This window comes from Penicillium robsamsonii (assembly GCF_028829455.1).
Source record: "Penicillium robsamsonii strain IBT 29466 chromosome Unknown utg000001l_segment0_segment0, whole genome shotgun sequence".
Taxonomy (NCBI): Eukaryota; Fungi; Ascomycota; class Eurotiomycetes; order Eurotiales; family Aspergillaceae; genus Penicillium; species Penicillium robsamsonii.
The window spans coordinates 6370814-6394293 of record NW_026643219.1 but is presented as its reverse complement, the minus strand read 5'-3'; the positions used below and the strand labels follow the sequence as shown (position 1 = coordinate 6394293).

Below are 23480 nucleotides of genomic sequence, written 5' to 3'. Positions count from 1 at the left end.
ACCAATCAATGACGCAGGCGAAAACACAAGCGGAAAAGTTGGATTGGCCTCGATGCCAACGCGGGGGGCACGTGATGCCATTTTCCCATGGCACAACGCCTCTTGGGGCTACACGTGGGCGCCACGCTATTTTGACAAAAAATCACAATTTTCAATCTTGTTTATACACAATCCTTTCAATTTACTAAGTCAAAATTTGTATTAGCGCGAAGATTCGAGTTTTATACAAGAGCACTTCGGCCATTCCAGATTCTCATAGCAAGACAGATTCGGAAACGGATAAGAGTCATAAACCCCCAGGCATCACTAAATATATACTTTTGTCTGGATGAAAGTGAGTGGAACCAGAGCGGCGCGTAGATTTGAGTAGGGGTCTATGGGATTTGGAGACTTTCATTTAGTTTCCATACTTGAACTAGTCTCACTATGGGTGTTTGGCCAGTGGATAGGTTTTCCCCATATCTTGTTGCAAATCCAGAGACTACTATTACTGCGTTTACAAGTCTACTGATCACCAATCCACATCCCAGGGCGACTGTTTCTACTTCTGACGCACTACCTTGGTTTTGTAGATATCTGGACCGAGATGGAAAGATTAAAGCCTCTCTTTGAATGATGTGAAGGGTATACAAGGTAATGTATCTTATTTAACAAATTGAAGTCCAAGCCTCTAGAATTCACAAAGATACAGGCTCTAATAGCATACCAAAGGCGATATCCTGCACCTTAACTAGATGCTCATCCATAGGCCCCGGGCCACAGGCTGCACTGCCTACACCTGCAACTTGGTTATCCAATCTCACAAACACCGCGTCATCTTTGATGAGATCACAATGGTGCCGTGCAGCCTCAATGGTCTCATCGGAGTACTGACTAGCTGCCCAGCTCAAGCTTGCCGTTCCTCCATTCACCACAGTGCTTTCCTGTGGGCTTGCGCGGAAGCCAGTGCCATTGGGAGCGAGAAGTTCAACCCATGCAGTGTCTATACGGTTTCCATTCTCCTGCGGAATGTCATAAACTGTCTGTAGGGATTCGATGTCATCAACATTCCACAAACCAAACTTCTGGGAAACCTTCTTGTCGGGATACGATTCTCCAGGACCAAGTCCAAGCCAACGTGCGGATTGCAGGTCAGAGTTTGCACGAAGGTTGAGACCAACACGCGGAACAGTTGTCGGTGCGGCTCCAGTGGGCTGCATGCTTACGGTGATGGACAACAAGCCGCTGGGTTCGATGGTGTAACGCGCAATGCATTTCCATCCCCAGGAAAGGACTGGAGGGGAGATGAATGTCTCGCTTTCGACCTCAACACTTCCATCCTCCATTGATGACGTATTGAAAGACCGGAGCTGGTTTGTAAGACAGTTCACTCCGAATCGTTTCCAATACGGCATCGCAGAAGGTACGTCGTTGTCCGTCGGAGGACGCCAGAAACCAGGCACCATGGCAAGCCCTGTGTCGGGATGCGGCTCAAGAATAGACGTTGAGTTGTATGTCCAGTTCTTGAGATGCCCCCGAATGCGATCAAATTCAAAGGACCAGTTGGCTCCGTTGACAGACACCGTTGTCTTGGTGGACTTGGTCGAGATAGTATCCTGAGCAGAGCTCAGGCCATTGACTGGGGCATTCTCGGTTGGCTTTGATACCAAATCTTGTGTCCAGGCAACGACGTAAGACCCTTGATCCCATTCAACTTTTCCTCGTTGTTCAAGTGTAACAGTCAAGTAGGCCGGATGGGCGTTGTGTTGGAAGAGCTCTGCCGGGAGAGAAATATCAGCAGATTGCCCGGCAAGCACAATGGGCAGCTCCAGCAATCCAGTTGCTAAGGTATTTTTTCTGGGGTGGAAAGTTAGTTTGTCTTCAATCTGTTTAAATGAGGGAGTGCGCTCACTGCTTGTCAAATGCTTCAAGCTTATAGGAAGCTTGGAGATGGCTTAGGTCCAAAAAGTTGTACCGGTTTCTCAAAGTCAAGACTTTTCCACGGACTTCCAGCTTGATGGGCTCAAAAACTCTCTTTAACTCTAACAGACCTGGTAGAGGTTGGTGAATACTGTTCAAGAGACCATCCATCACGAATGTTCCATCATTAGGATAGTCATCGAAGTCACCACCGTAGGCATAAAAGCCATCTTTTTTGCTGTTTCCTTCAACGTACAACCCGTGGTTGGCCCATTCCCAGATGAAACCACCCTGCAAACGCGGGATCTCGTCGAAACATTTCTCATAATCCGTAAGCAGACCCGGCCCATTGCCCATGGCATGGGCGTATTCACAAAGAATGATAGGCTTGTCAAACTCTCCATTGGTTGCAACGCCCTCTGTGGCTGCCAAGGACTTCAAGCGGTCAATTTCTGGATACATGTAACTGTACATGTCTGTGGTTTCCGCATCCATGTCACCCTCGTAATGGATCAAGCGAGTGCCGTCAAACGCCCGCGCATACTCTACCATGGAACGGTGACATGTGCCGAAGAAAGACTCATTCCCCATAGACCAGATGATAACACTAGTATGGTTCTTGTCTCGTTGAATCAGGGAATGAACTCGATCAACGTAGGCTGCCCGCCAGACAGGATTGTCTGATGTATGGGCACCACATTTGGGGAAGGTCATTGCCTTGCGCTCCTCGTAGCCAAGAGTTTCGTCCATGTTCATTGGCCGTGAGACAGCGTCATAAAAGCCATGGCATTCGAGATCAGCTTCGTCGATAATCCAGAAGCCCAGCTCATCAGCCATGTCCAGAAGCCGAGGGTCGGGAGGATAATGGCTGCAGCGGAGGGCATTGACATTGTGAGCTTTCATGAGAAGAAGATCTTTTCTCATAAAGTCCAGCGGCACGGCACGACCCATAATTGGGTGGTGGTCGTGTCGGTTGACTCCACGAAGCTGAATAGCCCTTCCGTTAACGGTGATGAAGCCACCCTTGCGCTCAACTTTGCGAAAGCCGATGCGCTGCGTGGTCTTGAATTTCTTGTTAGAATCAGGAGTTGTCAGAATCATCTCCACTTCATAAAGATACGGCTGCTCAGCAGTCCATTTTTTGGGGTTGGCAACAGGCAATCTGAGCTCAACTGCAGATGTTTCTGGCTCCACAGTGCACTCTGTGGAAGTAATGACATGACTGGTGCCGTCCACTGACTCAATCAAATTGAGTGCAACGGTGCTTCGCTCCGAGGCTTGATAATCGATCGTTGCGAGAAGCGTCGCATTTTTGTATTCTGAGTCGAGGTCTGTGCGAATGAACCAGTCATTCAAACAATCGTCGGCTGGGAATGCAATCAAAGTGACATCTCGGAAAATACCTATTATCATGATATTCCAAGGTTAGCAAATGCGCCTTTCCCACTGTGGCATATCGCAATTTAAATCTTACCAGATAGCCACCACTGATCTTGATCTTCAATATACGTAGCGTCTGACCATTGATACACTCGCACAAAGACTTCATTGTCACCTTCCAGCAAAAATGGTGTCACATCGAATTCAGAAGCGTTTCTACTGCCCTGCGCATACCCGACCAAGGACTTGTTCACCCAAACATGGTACGCGCTATCGACGCCGTCAAATCGCAAACGAATCTCTGTATTGTTGGACTTCCATTCGGCCGGCACTTGGAATTTCCGGCGGTATGTACCCGTGGGATTTTCGGTGGGTACAAAGGGAGGGCACACTGGGATCGGGAATTGTGTGTTGGTGTAATTCGGCTTTCCCCAACCCTGTAACTGCCAATGGCCTGGAACATTAATACTCGACCAGAACTCGTCGGGGGTCTTCTCATTAGGCTCCGGCGCCTCCGGTGGTGATCGGGACATATTGAACTCCCAGGCCCCATTAAGAAGCAGAGATGTAGAGGGAATGTGATAAGAACGCGCGGGGAGGGTATTTCTGCGAAAAACCGCGGGGTTCATGAAGTCGGGCCGTTCAGGGTCGGCCTGCAGGGCCAACTGTTTGTCCTGAGGAGAACTCATGGTGATGGAATGGGAATTTTGATATGAATTCGGACTTCTCAGGTCGTCTAGGGAGTTTGGGGCAGCTTTGCTACTCTGCCATCTTTATACCAGAGTTTTGAACTAGATGACTAAATGACGTCGCAACTTGAGACGCGCAGCTGAGATTATGTTACACATTTTATGGACCCTATGGGGGTGAAAGATTCGTCGGCATGTAGTTATCCCCATTTCTCCAATTTCTATCCCGGGTCTATCGGAGCCAATGAGTTGTGGGGTTCATTTTGCGGAGAGGATGGATATTCCCTAACCAATAGACATCCTCCGGGTGTACCGGCACCGCGTCAATCGGAGCCGTCGAGATCCACAATGTTTAAGATGATTTCCGATGCCACAAAAGGCGAAGATGTCCAATCCCATCGGATCACGTGGATACGTGGATCTAGACGGGGATATCGGGAACCCGAAAAGTGTCTCACTCTCGTCTAACTGGGTACTTTAGCCCCTTCAGTCGCAGCTAACTTCCCCAGATTGTGAGCATGACCCGAGGCTGAAAATTTGTACCCCGAAGCCGGGAAGAATGCGGAGGTAGTGGGCACATGGTATGAGAAGCCTGGAGTATTAAATCTACGAAAGTCCCCACTAAGCAGCAGAAGAACGCTTTGAATTATCTTGATTCTCTTCCAAATCTCCCTTGGACACTTTTGTCCATTCTTCTTTTTTTCTCGCTTTTTTATCCTCCTCCATTATGGGTCTTGATCAAGAGAAGCCTGTTGAAAGCGTCCATCTGGAGGCTACACCGACGATGGATCCCACCAATATAAAGAAGTCTGAACAACTCAATGAAGTCTCAGGATCTGTTATGAGCTTGAAAATAGCTCTTACCAGTTACCGGAATGCCATGCTATACAGTCTGTTCTTCTGCTTCTCTGCTATCCTCTGGGGTTACGACATGCAAGTCAGCGGTGGTCTTCTTGCCGCACCCGAGTTCCGCGCGGTGTTTGGATACACCCAACCCGATGGCACGACTATCCTTCCAGCGGAATGGCAAGCTGCTTTCAATATGATCGCCACAGTTGGTGGAATGGGTGGGAGTCTGCTCTGCGGTCCCCTCTCACCTTACATGGGTCGACGGATGACTTTGACCATCGCATGTGTCATCTCAAGTGGCTCCGTCTTCTTACAATTCTTTGCATTCACTCGAGGAGTTCTGCTTGCTGGAAAATTGATCAACGGAATCGCGCTCGGCATGTTCCTCGTCACCGCATGTGCCTACTGTTCTGAAACCTGCCCTGTCGTGCTTCGCGGAATCACCATTGCCATGGTCAATGTCTTTGTTGTCATCGGTCAACTCCTCGGTAACTGCCTCATTAAGGCCTTCGGTGGGCAACAAGACACTTTTGCCTACAGAATCCCCTTTGCCTTCCAGTGGGTTTTCCCGGCGATCCTTCTCTCTGGCGTGTGGTTCTGCCCTGAATCACCCTACTGGTACGTCCAAAGGGGCAAGCATACCGAGGCCAAAAAGTCCCTCGAACGATTCCAGACTGGCGGAAGCATTGATAGTTGGCTCATTGAGATCCAAGAAACAGTTCGGATAGAAGAGGAATCGGCATCGTCCGCTGGCTATCTGGATTGTTTCCGAGGAACTGATCTTCGTCGAACCCTGATTATCATCTCCGTTTGGACTATCAACTCTTTCAGTGGTGTCAATTTTGTACTCAGCTACTCAACCTATTTCTTCCAAAGTAAGTCTCCCCCCGCCAACAAGTCATCTCTATTTACTAATAATGTTTCCCAACAGTCGCCGGAATCCCTACCTCTGCATCGTTCGACATGGGCGTTGGCGTGACAGCAGTTGGTGTACTCGGAAATATCTGCTCGTGGTTCGTTATCAACACCATCGGTCGCCGAGCTCTCTTCCCTGGCATGCTCGTTCTGACTGCCATTCTCTTCATCATTGGCATTCTCGACATTGTGCCAAATTACAACTCCTCCATTGCTACGGGCCAGTGTGTATTGATTATCATCTGGAACTTCTTCTATGATCTCACGCTTGGACCTCTTGGATACGTGATCTGCGGAGAGATGTCTTCTACTAGGTTGCGGTCATACACCGTCAGCATTGGCTTCTTCACGCAAAATTTCTGGACTTTAATCATGACGCTTACCGTGCCTTACATGATCAACCCCGATGAAGGTAACCTCCGGGGTAAGACAGGCTTTATCTTTGGTGGATTCTCCATTATTGCCTCTGTTTGGACTTACTTCTGTTTGCCAGAAACCAAAGGCAGGACCTTTGAGCAGCTAGATCATATGTTTGAACAGAAGATATCAGCACGCAAATTTGGCGCGTATGACCAAACACCAAATGAAGCATAAGCTCAGGTTAGCCTTTCTATCCGGGGCGTAAGTTCCGGTCTCTATATTAGCATCGATGCAACACACAAAAGCACTGCTAAGCAGCTGTATAAATACATACTACCTTGATACCTCTTGCAACGATGCCCTACTCTCTCGATTCTAGTAGATTCGTAATCAACGCGTTCCAACCTTAGTTCGCAGCTCTTTAAAAGTTGACACTAAAGGGGATGCCGGCTCGACGCAAGAGCACTGTATCTTACGGGGGTACTGCCACAATAGTATAGTAAAGTATTTATATTCCCCACGATCTCTAACCATAATTTCTAGTGCTGCAGATCTTACCAGTGGTCTGTAATTAATATGGATAAGAATAGTGGGCCACATGCGGCCTTTTGATGTATCTTTAGTGGTCTTTTCGGTGGTCTTTTCAGATATTCTATTTAGGTATATTTTTTGGATAATATTTCTAGGGCCTTGAATTCACAAGCACATGGATCTTCCATGTATAACTTGGGATACTCTCTCACTAGTACAATCCGGTATATATCCTACCCCTGCAACGCTAGCTTTCTTGGCTGCTTCACGAAACTCCCGCGCTATAAATACCGAAGAGCATTTCTTGGCTTTATTATAAAAGAGCGTCTTGCCATGTCTGAGGATTTTTATAGAATATATCACTCGGTTAAAGCTATTGCTATCTTTGATCTATGGGGCTGACTTATAAACATCCTTCTTCCTTCTCTTTCTCCTTTTACCTTAGGAGGGTTTTCTTTATTCTCTGCTATTTTTCTCTATCTATTTCAGTATGTTGCTTCTTCAGTTTCATTCTAGCAGCAAACCCGAGGGTTTAAGCAGTAGGTTTTAAGCAAAGCCTATGGTGGCCTTGATGCGCCAAATGTAATATCCTGCATTATCGCCCAGCAATAAGTTGAACTAACTTCAGTAAGTCATCCAGCGGCATAATCCCCGAGTCTTCGGACTTCCACCGACCATAATAGCCGGCTTTGTCCTGCGCAGCGTTTGGGCTTCAGCCAGACTCGTTACTGCAACAAACCAGACGCTCTACTTGTCAGCCAAGACCTTCCCCACGCTTTAACCAGATCAGCTTGCCGTGTGGGGGCCCCGTTCTGGAGTTTCCCCGCAGACGAGCCTTTCAGATGATCCTTCGCTAGTCCACTTGAGGCAGGCAGGCTCTGAAATTCGCGGGGAAGCAAGAGATGGCTGCTCAAACCCTTTCAATTTTGACTTGGATCAAGGGAGAGTCGGTGGCGTCCCGAGGTCATTATCACTTTATACCTTTCATGCCGTCCCATACGGCATTGGTATATTTTATATATATTCTCCCGTCTGGCCCAATCTCAGATTTCCTTTCTCCACTTCTTATTATACGAACATAACTCCACTATGGCAAACCATATACCCGATGTTGACTCAAAGGCCAATGTCGCCGAAATTCCCACCATCAGCCATGCAGAAAGCAATCAAGTACACTCCAGATTTAAGTCCGCCAAAAATGTCGACGGCGACACAGCCATGGCGCTGTTCGATGACCCGGATGAGCTCCACGAGGAAGTCGATCCGGTGGAAGCGAGGAAGCTATTGTGGAAGATTGACTTCATGATCCTGCCCTACCTGGCTGTTTGTTATGCATTCTTCTACATTGATAAGGTCAGCCTCTTTGATTCAACGGAGTTTTTAGCCGAATATCTGTGCTAATAGCACTCGTTTTGGAAACAGACAACGTTGAGCTATGCTGCTATTTTTGGGATTCGGGAAGATCTCGATCTACATGGGACTCGGTATAGCTGGCTGAGCAGTATCTTCTATTTTGGTTTTCTAGCATGGGCATTCCCTACCAATTTTCTGATGCAGCGTCTTCCAATCGGTATGACTACCTTATCATAACCCTAACAATTGGATATCCATCTGATACATGTTTTAGGGAAATATCTGGGTGCGAATATTTTCATGTGGTTTGTGGGACTGATATCGAAGATAATACAACTAGTTACTAACATTCCTCTTCCAGGGGTGTCTTCCTCATGATCCAAGCTGCCTGTAACAGCTTTGAGACCCTCGCCGTTCTTCGAGCCCTTGGCGGTGCCGCCGAGGCATGCGCTGACCCAGCTTTCATGCTAATCACAAGTATGTGGTATACCCGTCGTGAACAGCCAGTGCGTATCGGACTGTGGTATACAGCGAATGGCCTCGGTATTGCATTGGGCGGGCTACTGGGCTACGGGATTGGTCACCTTCGTGGTGCACTGCCATCTTGGAAATACGAGTTTCTGGTGATGTATGCGGATTCTCGACCCCCATTGAGACTACTTATCTTACTAACCTTGTTTAGTGGTGCCCTATGTTCTGCCTGGGGTATCGTCATGTTTCTCTTCCTCCCCGATTCACCCGTTACAGCTCGCGGTCTTACCAAGAGAGAACGTCGCATGGCTGTTGAGCGTTTGCGAGAAAATCAGACTGGGGTCGAGAACAAACATCTTAAACCGTACCAGGTTTTGGAGGCTTTCATGGACTACAAGCTTTACATTTTCTTCACTCTTGGTGCTGTTTGTATGTGACTCGTGCCATGTCTAAATCGGTTCCAACTAACACGTACACAGGCAATATTCCCAACGGTGGTATCTCGAACTTTGGCACTATCATCATTAAAGGGTTCGGCTTCTCAACATTGGTGACCACTCTCATGCAGGTATGATTAATTTGATAGTCACATAATCTTCAGCTAACACGATATGCACCGTAGATTCCGTACGGCTGTATCATTGCTCTCTCGATTTTGACATGCGTCTTCCTCAACGACCGCTACGAAAATCGACGATGCGTGTTCATCCTCATCTTCCTGATTCCTAACATTGCCGGCTCCTTCGGTCTTCGATTTGTTCCCGTTGAACACAGTGTGGGTCGCCTGATTTGCTATTACCTCACAGGCCCGTACAATGCTGCATTTGTACTCGTTTTGAGTATGCAAATGGCCAACACCGCTGGTAAGTAACACCTCTCTTCGGTTGAGGCTCAATTCAAAAGACCACATAGACTAATGCCATTGTAAATCCAGGCCATACCAAAAAGGTCGTCACCAACGCCGTGCTCTTCTTGGGGTACTGCACTGGAAATATTGCCGGGCCGTTCTTCTATAAAACCGATCAATCGTGCGTTTTTCCCTGATCATAATTCAATTATTATTCAGAATCAGAGCTAACACGACCCATAGGCCTTCCTATCCGCTCGGCATCTGGTCCATGATTGTCTCGCACTTGATTGAGGTCGTTTTGATCTGCATCCTTGGTCTATTGCTGCGTTGGGAAAATCAAAAGCGCGATCGTATTCAATCCCAGATGGAGGGTGGTCTCGAGGGGAGAGATCTGGATGCGACTGCGTTTTTAGATTTGACGGACCGAGAAAACCTGAAGTATGTTTCTTTACCTTGTCCTATTTCTATTTTGCTGTCCTTCAAATCTGGTGAGAAGAAAGCTAACAGTTTCCAACAGCTTCCGATATATCTATTAACTGTTAGGTTCTTCTCTTCATGATCATGCATCTACGAATATACAACATCGGAGTGGATATTATCAACGTATTTAAATTGTGTACTAGGATTCAATTTAACAAGTGATCCCTGAATCATATTCTTGATTATATTGAGGAATAGCGGTTACCAAGATGAAAGACAAGACAACTATGTTGCCAGCTTCCTAATGCTGTTTTACTCAAATTCCACATATGAAAACTTGACATCTAGTCCTTTTCCCGTAGGGTGTTTCTGAACAGTATGGGATTAAGCATAGAACCCGGCTAATACCCGTTTCAGTGTAGCTCATTTAATTATTGAAAGCGACATGAAGAGAGAAAGACAGGATATGGTTTCTCATGATAGAAAGAAAACGGAGAAAAAAAGCGAGAGCAATACTCCGAGTGTAAACGTCCCATCTATTAGTTACTTTAGTATTCTAATCACAAGAGACCTCAAGCTAGATGGGGGTAAGACCAATGCACGATCTAATATGACATTGACTCTAGTGTAGTATATGGGATATGGGATATGGGATATCATTGGACTGCCACATATACGGCAGGTTTGGGGGGGGGGGGGGGGGGGGGGTCCATCGTGCCAACCAATGTACATGCCCTTGTAAGAATGAGATTATCTCTCGATTTTCAAGGGATATTCTATGAACTCGATATATACCCTACTCTAAAATACCTATAAGATCTAAATCGCTCGTACTCCTGTAGAGAAAGTCTAGCGCTCCTATAAAAACCACTTTGTTATCATCTTTCTGTCCGTCATTTTTAGGGTCTTTCCCGGGGGCTTTTTAGAATATAACCGCTAACTATCATCGAATATTGTTAGTGGGGACTCCTTTGATACGAGCTATTTCTATACTGTTAGAGACTATACATATGAATATTGATGGCAGCTAGTTAACTTTCCGGCGAAAAATCCGGTTGGAGCGATGGACACAAAAACCTGCCGTACACATTTCGGAGAATAGCTATGGGAGAGACGGGGTTGCTCGCGTCGTTGTTGGACAAGAATATAGAATCTGTGTCTGTGAGGGATGAAGGGCGTGCTACATTCGTTCACGAAGATGTGCAGATGAGGCGTTTCTTCCAGGTATGGAAGAATAGAGTGTTCGAACAGGCATCGAAGGATTGAACTGAATTGCTTTTATCAATTGCAAACATGTTAAGAGAGAGAGAGTGAGATAAATGTATTGCAAGGGACAACCCATATCCACATTGAGCAAAGACATTCATTCGCTGTTTAAGGTAAAAAATGGAGTCGTCATCCACCACGCGGTTGAAAACAGAAAGCAAAATTGCTGGAAAGAGAGCCGAGGTGTTGAAAAGCGGCAAGTGTCGCAACAAAACATCCATGGATGTTATGAGAATGAGCGCTAGAATAGAAGAGCTCAAAGTTGTATTTCGCAATTTATAAACACAGATGAAGTACAAAATGATAGGTAGTAATACAGCCACATGTATGCAAATGAGGGTCACGCCAGACGCCCTCTAACTCGATCACCGCCGACGATTGCCGCCACCCAAGAAAGCCTTCTTCTGGCGAACATAGCTGGCCACAACATTCTCCACGCTGCGACGGTCGTGTGCCTTGTCTCTAAGGTAGTACAATCTAGCCCTTCTGCGCTTCTTCTCCGATCGCTGAACAATCTCCACGCTGTTCACGTTGGGGCTGAAGACCTTGACGGACATCTCGACAGCAACACGAGTGAGTTCGTTTCGCATGAGGAAGGAAGTGTCAACTCCACGCAACTTGATGCTCAGAACAATTCCGTTGAATGGGTCGCCGTTCTTGAATGTCACTCGTACGATATCGCCGGTCTTGACACTCTTCGGGTTTCGTCGGTAGTCGAACATTGCCTTGCGCTCACCCGTGGGGTCGAGAACTGCCAATTGCGATTCGGTGACCGCTGCAATGGGATCCTTGCATGCTTTGCGAGCAGATGGCGGAGCAGGGTAGATCTTGAGGGGCTCGCGATCTACATGAGATAGCGATAATCAGTAAAGCTCGCGTTGTTTTAACTCAATTTAAAAGGACATACCAGGATCCGGACGGAAGCGAAGAGGTATTTGGGTTAGGAATTGCTGAGGCATGTTCGGGGGAAGAGGTACTCGTTCAGGTCTCTTCGAATAGGCCGTCGAAATGAATCGACGGTTGATGAAGGGTTGGATAGGCTCTGAAGCCCTCACCAAGGACCTTAAGCAGCCCAGCGGGCGCATTGCTGGTAGAGCCGCCATGTTTGTGATGTGGATGTCAAGTCAAGAAAGTCGGAGTCGAGTTTTGGCCGGATCGGCAGAATTTCCGCCAAGCCTCCTGTTGCCCGTTCGGGGGTTTCGACGATAACGCGATTGTTTTTTCTCCTCCAACTCCAGGATACCAATCAACCTCGTTTTCTTGTTGCTTTGGGGAAATTGTATCGTTTAAGCGATTACTACTCTCATACCCTGAATCGCTTCATACATAGCCTCTGATCACACACGATGGCGCAAATCGCCATGAGCAGGCTCTTCCGCCAGAGCACCACCAGCTCGGTGCGCCAGTCCATTCTGAGACCGATGCAGGCCCGCAGCTACGGTTCAAACTCAGGTATGCATTAATATATCCACCATAGCATCAAATGCTCATCGGAGTCGACCGGAACAGCAATCCCAACCTTCACCTCAACACCCTCCCCCGAGTTAAACGAAGCCCTGGAGCGGTTCCGCAATGAGCTGTTCATACCCCTTGCTCTTCCCAAGCGACAGAGAAAGAGTGTGTTCAGGGAGAAATACGCCAAGCAATTGGAAAATGAGCCGATTGTCGTGAAGATCAGCGAGAACGAAGAGTTCACTCTTACGCCCAAGAAGCACCACGAGCTGCCCTCGAAGAAAGAGGCCCTCGAGGTTCTCAACATGATGGTTGCGACCAAGAACTTCAGCAACCTTTTCCCGTACCTCAGTGGACTCCGGATGTCGAACTATGCCATCACCAGCGATCGGTGGGAGTATATTATTCGCAAAACCAGCGAGGCCGGCAAGCTTTCAACCATTATCGAGTGCGCCAGGCAGTCTAACCGTACCGGTTTGAGCCTCAGCAACAGGAACATCACTCGCCGTCTGTTCTTCGAGCTTCACAAGACCGCCGCGAAAGCGGATTTCAAGGGTGTCCCAACCGTCAAAGCTCTGAGACTCGCGAGGGAGGCAGCTAGCCTGATGGATGCCGAGGAACACTCTGTTCCGAATATCGAGGAAGACCCCAAACACCAGCCTTTCGTTATCGGTACACTTTTGGAACTCAGTGCCGCCTGTGCGAAAATCAAGGAGGCCGATATATCCTTGGTCCGTGGCTATGCTCAGAAGCTTGATGCAGCCTGGTCCCGAGGCAATTTCAAGGACGATGCGACCACTCGCTTTGGAAACGTTGAGAGAGTCGAGGAGAACCTTGCCCTTTACAACGGCATGCGTTTGAGCCTTAATATGTCCAAGTTATCAGAAGATACTGGGGCTTTCAAGGCTCGCTGCGATGCGCTTCAGCCTGTCCTGATCTCGCAATTGAAGCAAGTGAAGAACGTTGACATGCTTGATGACAAGGTGGTTAAGCAATTGCTCGAGCCAAAACTCAAATAAAAGGTTGAGGGAAACGCATGAGCTTGGTTGTGATTCCTTTTGGTGTTGATTGAGCCACATAGGCATGTATATTACTGTACTTCCCAGGTATTTTGGAGCTGGCCTGTATTTCAGAGAATAGATATTTTATTACCCGCCACATCTGATTCCCGCTAGGTGCTATTTCGGGATATACGCAATGGTTTGGTAATGATTGGTCAATTTCATTACCAAACATCCAGGCAGTTCATGTTTCAAGTACGTTCCAAAGAAATGCTATTTCAATCGGTCAATTTAGATTGACACGCTCATAAACACAATTCCAAGGTATTGTTCTTGCTGATGCGGGCTCGGCCGGGAAGAGTAATAGTGCCGCCGACAACAGCAGGGCCAGAGACGGTGAGCTAAAGACGTGAATGTTAGTTGTGGGTGAGAGCGGTGGAATTGAGCGTGGCATACCTGTCCCTCTACTGTGTCGTCGGAAGAGCCTTCGGGCACATTAGTCAGAGTAATTTCCGTGCTACTCAGTGGAGCGCCAAAGTGGCTAGGACCGGTGAGGCATCTATAGTCAAGAGCATTTGTTTGGGCAATCGCACCAGCAACACCGGGACCGGTCAAGGCATACACAACCCGAGCCCCAGTGAAGATTCTAAGCTCGGTCAATTGCTCAGAGGTAAGATGGGCAGCAGGGTTGCCATCAATGCGGTGGGAGATGCACAGCAGGCGCACTTCATCTAGCGAAAGTTCAGAAGTCGGGCTGACACGAGCCAATTGGCTGAAAAAGTTGCGTGTCGGCATGTTTCCCGCATCCAAAGTCCGTGCCTGGATCCAGCGTCCAAGAGACGAAATGATACCAGTGTGAGGGCGCATGATATTGTCGTGGTACTCAGCCATGGTTTGCGATGAAGCGACAATGACTGTGGGAGACACGCCAGCCGTAGCCAAGGCAAAATCAACATTCTCTCCAGCGACAGAGTTAAGGGCGATGGATGAGTTGGCAAACAGTGCAGCCAGAGTTGTGCAAAGCGGGTAGGACCGTGAAAGAGAGTCGATAGAAAGAACAATATCAGTTGGGTTGAAACGCTGGGTACGGGGGAGAGAGGAGGTTATGGCCCCAATGGCAGACACAAGGTTCTAGCTGAATGTTAGTGAGAGCGGTATCACAAGGGTCAGGTCGGTCTTACCTCTGGCTGGAATTCGATGAATTTGCCGGACTGTGAGGAGGACGGCCAAACAGTGCTGACGGCGGGGGTTTCTGTCTTTGGGTCATACTGGGGTACATCACAGCTGGTGAGTTCCTTGAACTCCTCGAGTAGTTCATGCCAAACTGCAACCTTTAGACTATTCTTGCCGACCTCAGGAACTTCGTTCCAGTCCATGTGTCGGTTGCCATACTTGGCGACCCAAAGGACGAGCGATAATTGATTGTTACCCTTGGCAATAAGAGATAGATCGAGAGATCCGGCTTCAGCAATGAGAACATCCGCATTTGCCTGTTGTAGATGCGCTGATAGTGTCTCTGCTGGAAGATTGTGCGGCACAATGACCGTCTTGTATCCATAGAAAGCACCAGCTAGATTGAGCAATGTTAGACATCAAGACTAGCACACGAAATAACAATCGGCATACCAAAGATTGTAGCTAGAAGCTCGATAGAGTCTGTAAGGCAAACAGCCACCGTCTTCGCGTCGGAGTTTTGGAGATGATGACCGATAACGTTGATTTCTTGCGTCACTTGGTCCAAAGAGTGTTCGATAGCCTTTCGACCTAGGACAGTGTAGATCTTGCCTTGCTTTCCCGACATAGTACCATCCTCATTCAAAGCTCCACGCATAGCGGTCTTCCAAATGTCGCGCAGGTCTCCTCTTCGACCGCCAGTCCATTTCGGAGCGCCCGGGTCCTTGACATTCAGTCCGAAACGGAGGGGCAATCCATGAGGGGTTTCCAGGCACCTGTAAGTAGCAGATTCACCCTGTTGGCGGATTGGAGATGCTGTAGATTGGCGAGCAAGTAAGAACGGATGCACATCTGGATCTTGAGACGAGATGAGAGAGTAAAGCCCAAAGGTGACGACAATCCCGGCGACAATGGTAGTGTATATATTCCAGTCAGCGAGTACATCCGCCACCAAAGCATCTAGCTTCTCCACGAGTGAAGTATCAGTAGCCATTTCGGTGTGCAGAGGAAGAAACGTCAACAATCGAGGACTATGACGTTGAGGGGCACGATAAGGGGTGTGTCAGCTTGGCCGGGTCAACTTAGGCCCGTGCAACCCCTTCCTCGAGCGCCGAGCGCAGCCACTTTAGGATCGTCAACCCGTCTCATGGTCAACAATAATGGATTTCTAAAACAACAATTGTTCATAGCTACATGCATTACTAACTAACAGTTCCTCGTGTTTATTTCGCCCCGGGTAAGTGCTGAACAAGCTCATAATATCAGTGAGTGCAATCCGTCTTGTCAAAAAGAGAAAGAAAAAAACGGTCTAAGCATATACGGATCGGTGGCTAACTTCACAATTCTAGTCTCGAGTCAATCCCACCTCTTTCTCTACCCTCGACGTCAGCTTCATCACATTAGCAATGGCGACTCAATCTCTTCCTTCTACCCCAAAAGCGACACCTCCGCTGGCTCCTCCCACCCCAGAGGGTAACCTGACCCCTGGAAAATGGCGACACCCTCAGTTGGATGAGATCGTCCGGCGCCAAAATGCAGCTACATTTGATCAGAAAAATGTGAAGAAGTTGGTTTGGAACGGCGCAGCTTTGGCAATGAGCTGGACATTTGGATCTACCATCAAAAACTAGTGAGTGCGATAAGAACTCCGGTGCGTCGCGTCGCGTGCTAACAGCCTTGTTCAAGCTCACGCCAAATTTTTGATACCAACCATTTGTATCAAGAAATCCCGTTATTCATGCTCCAGCTCTTCTTTGTTTTCAATATCCTAGTGGCGCTCTATCCCCTCTTCCGGCCAAAGGATGACCTCTCCGACATTCCTCTTACCCCCACCCAACGCTCACTTCTTGGCTTGGATCCTGCCGTCACACCACCAGCAACCCCTGGGACAACATATGTTACCCCACCCAGATACCGACTTTCCACTTCACGGAAGGCCAGCCCTGCAAGCAGGCAGAGCTCGCCTATGTCCGCGAATGCAAGCTTCTCTGAGCGACGCTCTTCCATCGGCACACCCTTCTCGCCTGCCTCCAGCCCTCTTCTTTACAAAGCAATGTCAAATGGGGCAATGTCAAATGGAGGCAGAGAATCCGTTCAACGCCAGAGCTTTGGGTCCCAGAGCTTTGGATCTTCTGCATCCCCTCTGGCTCGAAGTAACTCCTTTGGAGAGTCGACCTCGAGCATGGGCCCAAGTACGCCTTCCCCGCTCATGGGCAAACGGGGAAATTTGGGAGTCAAGAACAAGTGGCTATATGAGAGGAGCCGGCGGCTTTCGGCCAGCGGAGGAACTCTCTGATTCTCTGCGGTTTTCTGAACAATTTCGCAAACGGGCGCTTGGGTCATTCATGGTTATGGTGTTTCATGTCATAGCGGGTCTTTCATTCACAATGTACTACAAAGATACCAATTCAAGGTTTATTATTACAAGCTGTTTTCATTTGACAAATATTTGTTTGTTTAGAAAAATCGGGCTGTTGGATATCTTTTCCGTCCCTCGGTACGGATGGATGCCAAAAGTGTATTTTGATACATGCGAATAAAAGGTAATAATATAAACAAGGGAGGCGTATATTAGACGAGTTAACATTCTGCTGTGATCTTCGTCCACTGTAAATCGTGGTGCCATTGAACCGATCTTCCATACCCCGTGTTCAGGCCAAGATCCCGCGCCCGGACGATTAGGACCGCCAACCACTTCTATCACTTGGCAGATAGGCAACCTCTCACCTACACATTAACATTTACTGTGAGAATCTGCATGAAGCCCACAACGGCGTGATCTAGCAGCTCTTTCCTTCCGCTATGGGAGCTTCGGAGTCCAAGCTTGTCTTCAAACAGGGCATCTTCCGCCTCTCGGAGGAACAGGAGATCCCCGCAGACGACCCCTACTGGACCAGAGTACGTCCTGATACAAAATGACTATCTGTCCTGAAGACTTTGAGGCTAACCACACCGGCAGTTCTGGGAGCTTCCTGAATCAACCGAAGATGTCTTTAGCCTTTTCACACCGGCCGACATACGACGCACGCGCGATCATGCCTTGCCCAACTTCCAGACACTTCTCCTCGCAGTCACCTCGCGACTAACTGTTTTGAAAAACCATCCCTCGTTTCCCGACCCTGATCTTGCCCCCGAGCGCGATGTCCTCAACTGCATTCGGATCCTCACTCGCCTCCTCCCCTATGTTTACGAGGCGGAGCATCTGGAAGAATGGGAGGATAATTTCTTCTGGACAGCTCGAAGGAGGAGGACCAGACAGTCACAAATTTCTGGGGAGGTCCTCTTTGACGAAGCACAACCGGAGGATAACCAAGAGGCGACATCGCCACGCGCAGAGGATTACGAAGATGTAAAGCCTCTTGCCGAGGAGTTGATAGACACATTGATGGACTTGCTCTTCTTTGCCGACTTCACAATCCCTCGACTTCCAAGTGCAAAGAGCAAGGTCTCTTTTTCAATTTGGCAGAGTGGCGTTGGCTGCAACACGGCTATGGGGTCCAACAAAACATTGGAGAGTAACCGATGCGAGATTCTACGGCTTATGCTTACACTGACTGGAAAGGCCATGTATTTGCCATCTAGTGAGTCCGGAGTCTGATGCGGCCAAGGTATTCCAACATTTACTAACTAGTATAGATACATTGCCCGTCCAAGGCGTCAAGGCAATTACTTACATCACAACTTGCCAAGATAAGCAGGCTGTCTTGACCCTCCTTTGCTCCCTTCTCAATACAGTATGTTCTGCTCAATCGGCGGTGGGAGCCATGCTAATTCAAAATAGGCAATGAAGTATAACCCTGCGTCGTGGAGAGTCCCATATGACCATGTTGTTTGGAAAGACCCCAAGCAGATATTGGTGATCTATTGCGTGCAACTTCTTCTTGTCCTCTTGGTGTATCCCATTCCAGAAGACGGCCGTGGAACTCCACCGAAGAATTATTATCGCCATTACTTCGGCAGGCTACATAGACCTCAAGATTTCCAATTCCTGGTAGATGGCATGACGAGAATTCTGAACCAGCCGGTATTTACTCTCTGCTAAACCATGTATTCAGAAATTATACTAATTGATCAAACCAGATGCAAGCCACTGCTTCTTATCTCCCTGGGAGTCAAAAATCGGTGAAATGGGCCCCTGAGATGTTGGTCCTTTTCTGGGAGACCTTGCAATGCAACAAAAGGTTCCGGTCATTTATCATCGACTCTAATCGCTCTCATGACTTCCTTGTCCTATGTATCTTCTATGCGATGGAGTATAGAATGGATGCTTCCAAGCAAGGAATAGTCCGGATGTGCGTTTTCATCCTTCAGACGATGAGCGCGGAGCCAACATTTGGGAAGAGTCTAAACAACAGCTTCGAAGCCCAAGAAACCTTACCACAGTCGATCCGGCTACTCAAGTTCCGGGGGTCTTATGCCGACTATTTGATCATGGTTTGTCTTTTGCCCTCCAACATCATACCACCATACTAACCGCCTCAGTCGATTCACACGTTGATGACAACCAGCAAAGGGAATCTGGACACTGTATATCCCGCCCTTTTGATCATCCTCAACAACATTGCTCCCTATATCGAACACATCTCTCCGAGCGCCTGCTCGAAGGTCATTCAATTTTTCTCTTCTATGTCTGCGCCCAGCTTCTTGTTGGCAAACGAGACCAACCACACTCTTCTTGCATCGTTGCTTGACTTCATCAACATTATTCTCGAGCACAAGTTCACCGGTAAACTCCCTACCCGGATCTTCTCCTTCGGCCAAGCCATTTCTGACTTTATCTAGCCAACCCATATCTTGTCTATTCGATACTGAAATATAAGCAACGCTTTGAAGCCGTGCGGGCTTTCACTCTCGAGAGTGGCCAGCAAGAGATTGAGCGACAAAATGAAAAGCGGAAAGCTGGTAGTTCTTCAGATGTCGCCGTCAGCCCTACACTTTCACAGTCAGATGATGATCTACACACACCTTCGGGTGCCCGGTCGCCGTTGACTAGAATTCCCGAAGAGAACAGCCCATTTGCAATTGGCGATGACGATTCCGATGAGGAACGTGAGGAAGAGGGAACACAGACTCCATCTCAATCATCATTCTCAGCTCAAACCTCACGTAGACCATCCGTGACATCCACTATAGATGAGAACGGGGCTCAGCAGGTGCGGGCAATGTCCGAAAAGGCACGGGGAAAGAAACCTGCTGGGCATCCTCCTTTCTCCCGACAGAACAGCATGACCAGTCAGACAAGTATGTCTGCTATATTCACTCCCTCTGCCAGTGGCTTCACACCAACCGTCCCATGGGTAAGTCTATACAGATCAAACCACCTTTCCTCCAAATTTTTCGCTACTAACAACATTTCCCAGCTCGAGTCCTGGTTGCCCGAACTGCCTTTGCACACGATCCTCACCATCATCTCAGCCATTGCACCTCACATCCCTGATGCAGCGCTTGCAAGCGCAGCTAGCCCGGAGGCCCGCACACTAATACATAACCTCCCATCATTTGCTGAAGAGCCCGAGGTTACAAGTATAATCTCCGAACCAACCCCCGTTCGCGTGCAATCATTCGAGTGGTCAGCACTTTCCATGGGCTGGTACGAATCGCTACTGTGGGGCTTCATCTTCTCCAGCGAGATGGTAGTCGGCTCCGCTTCTGGTGCAACTCCAGGAACAGTTGGTGTCTGGAACGGCACAGCCATTAAACTCTTCAGAGTACAAGAAGCTGCTGCTCAAGGCCCAACCTTGCTTGCGCCCAAGGGTGCAGTTGATGCAGTGGGCAGTAACCTGGTCCAACGCATCGGAAACCTCAGCCTTCGGGGTCGGAACTCACAAGACTCCGGAGCTGCCTCTTCACCAAGTGTGCGGGAGGTTTAGGGTCATATTCCCGTGACGTACATAGTTTTTCATTCACTACTTGATCTCTTCTTTGACAATCTCGCTATCATCCGTCCTCGAGCTTCTTGGGTGACAGAGCTAGTCTTGTGATTTTCATGTTTTTTTAGCACTTTCTGGCATTCGTGCCAAACATCATACATTACTATTCTCGATTTTCTTGTAGTAAACAATAGGCCGCGCATCTTGAGTATTTGGGTGATCTTTTTCTAATAGTCAAGGAATCTACCATATGATAGATAAAAAACAGCTATGTACTCAAATCATGAAATATTCCACCTCGACCTTATGGTCATGGATACAAACCCCCTAGTAAACACGTGAGTCCGAGTTCCGATCGTCATTACAATTTGCCTCTTCAATTTTCAGTCAATTCAATTGCGCCTTCTCTAAACTCCAGCTCGATACGTGAAGGGAAATCAATTGATTGGGTAATTTTGTCCGCTCATGCTCTCGGCCGTGATGTTATTCCTCTCTGGCGTTATTGTGTCTCTCCTCGCGGGTCCGGATCCAGCCATTGCGGCGATCACCTCTAGCCTCCAGAGCATCTTGGGAAACACCCACGGCAGCTCAGACTATGGGTATCCCACTGACTTAACAAGAGATCTCTTACCTGTGAGTTTATTTGCGGTATCATATATCGATAAACTCTCTATAGGGCTTTCGGCCATCTGGACAATGTTAACCCTGGCGAATGTCTAGATCCCTGTTCATTCTCACAAGTAAGGATACTTCTCATGGTGCTCGCTCCTAATTAATCATATACTGATTATATCAAAGTGACTATTGGCGAGACGAACCTTTCTATACCGGTATGTTTAAGCTCTAGTACCTAATGTCTAATTACCCCTAACATTACCATGCACAGGCCTCTCGCATGGCTGCACATCTACCGAAGCTGATGTCTGGCTATACAACGGTACCCTCTATGTGAGTTTAGTTAAGCTATGCGATATTCCCCGCTTTTCTGGGTAGCAGACTAACCAAGCAAGGTTGGCCATGATGAATCTGCCCTGACGGAGTCACGTACACTTGAATCCTTGTATATCAATCCAATTCTAGACGTTCTGGCGCGCCAGAACCCCGATAGTCCATTTATAACATCGCCTACTAAAAAGTGAGTATCTGACCAGGGCCCAATATGGTTTCACAGCTAATTCTTTATTAAAATAGCGGTGTGTGGGATACTGTTCCCGACCAAACACTTTACTTCTTCATCGATGTGAAGACATCCGGCCCAGAGACGTTCAAAGCTGTCATTGCTGCTTTAGAACCTCTACGAGAGAAGGGCTATCTTACTACCGTCAAGGATGGCAAGACCGTTATCAATGGTCCGGTCACTATCATTGGCACGGGAGAGACGCCATTCGACATGGTTGCACCCATCAAAGACCGAGACTACTTTTTCGATGCCCCTCTCGCAGATCTCGATGATCCCAAGTATGCCGACGTAACTGGCGTTATCTCACCCGTTGCTTCAACAGATTTCCAGGCAGCCGTCGGCAAGATAACCGCCGACACGGATCCAATTCTCTCAGACGACCAACTCAAAGCTCTCCGAGAGCAAATCGCCACTGCAAATGAGCGCGGAATTGGTGCTAGATATTGGAACACGCCGTACTTCCCAATTCGTACCCGCAACCTTGTGTGGAGGACTCTTTTGAGAGAAGGGGTCATTCTGCTCAATGCCGATGATTTAGATGCTGTTGCGTCTCATTTCTGAGTAAAGCCATGCCCCACAAGTGATATTAAGGCCATACAGTACCTCATGCGCCCAATTACATTGACACCCCTCGCGTGGCCTTTTACTGGGATTTGGGTTAATAGCCCTGGTCGGGTTTCCTTCCGAGCGCTTCCTTGATTCAAAGATAGAAAGTACCGGCTCCTCCTTCAATTCGATATTCATGTGTCTCAACTCTCCGTCTTTACCCTTCCTAAGACTTCCAAGATAAAGACATGCATTAACTCCTCCCAAATGGGTACCATATCATGTCTCACTCGCTTCGCAGGCATAAACGGCACTTATGTGGCGAATTCTTGACATCGATATGCTGGATTTGACGGCCAGCACAGCGTTCGTCCTCTTTTTCCATGTGGCGTTGACATTTTATGAACTCGCCGCCTGTGGAGTGGCCACAGGCGTACCGGATCTGCAGCTGGATGCATACCTCCTGCGTGTTGAGGTCAGGCACTGGGGTGCAAAGTTAGTGACTTGTTTGAGCACAACGAGGTGACACAAATGTAGGCTCACCTGTGAGGTCTCCAGAACGTCTGTGAGACATCATGATAGGTATTCTCAGAGTAATGAAGTTGAGGCTCTGTTGCGCTTGATGTAAGTATTGTAGAAGCCATGCATTTCGTGTCCGATAAAATATCAATCACACTAGTCTTACTCGCCTTAACCGGTATTTATAGTCCTGCTTGTGTCCACAAGTAGCAGTTTCAGTGGTGGATGGAAGTCGTGGATGTCGGAAAAGACAGGCGAAGCGAAAGAACTGATGAGCAAACAGAGGTTCCACGCTTTTCAACACAAGGTATTGGCTCATATTACTACAAGGGTAGATGGCCGCGCATGCAGCCTTCTGGTGTCTGTTTAGTAGTCTTTTTTAGTATCTTTTAGTGGTCTCAGATATTCTATTTCCAATATAGATGCCTTTAAGACATTCTCTCGCCCTTCTCACTTTTACATGTAGATGGTAAAAAAGGGGCAGGAAATGCATCCTTTGTGCAAGAGATTTTCTATGTATAACTTTTGATATATGTATTGAGCAGCACAAAGCACCCCCAAGTTCTTTCACTCACGTATTCTACATAACCAACCCGGTCTTAATTCCATTGCTGACACCTCCACTCCCTCACTACCTACACAGTTGAACGACCCGATCAAAACGCTCTAGCCAAATGTCAACATATCAACCTTCCTAAACCGGCAGTCCATCTATGTTCCTGGCACGTGATCTCCAAGGGGCGCGAAATCGAGTTC

At 48.0% G+C, this 23480-nt stretch overlaps 10 protein-coding genes across 10 annotated transcripts; 6 read left to right on the top strand and 4 right to left on the bottom strand.

The window, feature by feature from the left end:
- Positions 1–677: 677 nt before the first annotated feature.
- On the bottom strand, positions 678–3968 carry N7447_002483 (putative beta-galactosidase; the record flags this gene model as incomplete). The annotated part of the gene is made up of 3 exons (XM_057226758.1): positions 678–1836; positions 1892–3302; positions 3374–3968. The coding sequence occupies 3 exons, from the start codon at positions 3966–3968 to the stop codon at positions 678–680; spliced, it is 3165 nt and encodes a 1054-aa protein (XP_057090774.1).
- A 727-nt stretch (positions 3969–4695) lies between these two features.
- N7447_002482 (Major facilitator superfamily domain general substrate transporter) lies at positions 4696–6326 on the top strand (the record flags this gene model as incomplete). Its single annotated transcript, XM_057226757.1, has 2 exons — positions 4696–5692; positions 5749–6326. The coding sequence occupies 2 exons, from the start codon at positions 4696–4698 to the stop codon at positions 6324–6326; spliced, it is 1575 nt and encodes a 524-aa protein (XP_057090773.1).
- A 1386-nt stretch (positions 6327–7712) lies between these two features.
- N7447_002481 (putative MFS allantoate transporter) lies at positions 7713–9833 on the top strand (the record flags this gene model as incomplete). Its single annotated transcript, XM_057226756.1, has 10 exons — positions 7713–7976; positions 8046–8193; positions 8251–8281; positions 8338–8604; positions 8659–8876; positions 8927–9015; positions 9070–9310; positions 9382–9475; positions 9538–9735; positions 9815–9833. The coding sequence occupies 10 exons, from the start codon at positions 7713–7715 to the stop codon at positions 9831–9833; spliced, it is 1569 nt and encodes a 522-aa protein (XP_057090772.1).
- Positions 9834–11348: 1515 nt separating this feature from the next.
- Positions 11349–12086, bottom strand: N7447_002480 (mitochondrial 54S ribosomal protein bL19m; the record flags this gene model as incomplete). The annotated part of the gene is made up of 2 exons (XM_057226755.1): positions 11349–11827; positions 11891–12086. 2 exons carry the CDS (start codon positions 12084–12086, stop codon positions 11349–11351), a joined length of 675 nt encoding a protein of 224 aa, XP_057090771.1.
- A 243-nt stretch (positions 12087–12329) lies between these two features.
- N7447_002479 (uncharacterized protein) lies at positions 12330–13454 on the top strand (the record flags this gene model as incomplete). Its single annotated transcript, XM_057226754.1, has 2 exons — positions 12330–12435; positions 12493–13454. The coding sequence occupies 2 exons, from the start codon at positions 12330–12332 to the stop codon at positions 13452–13454; spliced, it is 1068 nt and encodes a 355-aa protein (XP_057090770.1).
- A 287-nt stretch (positions 13455–13741) lies between these two features.
- On the bottom strand, positions 13742–15603 carry N7447_002478 (uncharacterized protein; the record flags this gene model as incomplete). Its single annotated transcript, XM_057226753.1, has 4 exons — positions 13742–13837; positions 13893–14567; positions 14618–15006; positions 15063–15603. The coding sequence occupies 4 exons, from the start codon at positions 15601–15603 to the stop codon at positions 13742–13744; spliced, it is 1701 nt and encodes a 566-aa protein (XP_057090769.1).
- Positions 15604–16015: 412 nt separating this feature from the next.
- On the top strand, positions 16016–16905 carry N7447_002477 (Nuclear pore complex component; the record flags this gene model as incomplete). Its single annotated transcript, XM_057226752.1, has 2 exons — positions 16016–16239; positions 16296–16905. The coding sequence occupies 2 exons, from the start codon at positions 16016–16018 to the stop codon at positions 16903–16905; spliced, it is 834 nt and encodes a 277-aa protein (XP_057090768.1).
- A 506-nt stretch (positions 16906–17411) lies between these two features.
- N7447_002476 (Hid1 family protein) lies at positions 17412–20479 on the top strand (the record flags this gene model as incomplete). Its single annotated transcript, XM_057226751.1, has 8 exons — positions 17412–17507; positions 17569–18190; positions 18246–18343; positions 18391–18633; positions 18690–19043; positions 19092–19335; positions 19392–19906; positions 19970–20479. The coding sequence occupies 8 exons, from the start codon at positions 17412–17414 to the stop codon at positions 20477–20479; spliced, it is 2682 nt and encodes an 893-aa protein (XP_057090767.1).
- A 465-nt stretch (positions 20480–20944) lies between these two features.
- Positions 20945–22220, top strand: N7447_002475 (uncharacterized protein; the record flags this gene model as incomplete). The annotated part of the gene is made up of 6 exons (XM_057226750.1): positions 20945–21112; positions 21200–21219; positions 21278–21309; positions 21366–21427; positions 21490–21614; positions 21671–22220. The coding sequence occupies 6 exons, from the start codon at positions 20945–20947 to the stop codon at positions 22218–22220; spliced, it is 957 nt and encodes a 318-aa protein (XP_057090766.1).
- Positions 22221–22491: 271 nt separating this feature from the next.
- On the bottom strand, positions 22492–22779 carry N7447_002474 (uncharacterized protein; the record flags this gene model as incomplete). The annotated part of the gene is made up of 2 exons (XM_057226749.1): positions 22492–22688; positions 22749–22779. The coding sequence occupies 2 exons, from the start codon at positions 22777–22779 to the stop codon at positions 22492–22494; spliced, it is 228 nt and encodes a 75-aa protein (XP_057090765.1).
- Between the last annotated feature and the right edge of the window lie 701 nt (positions 22780–23480).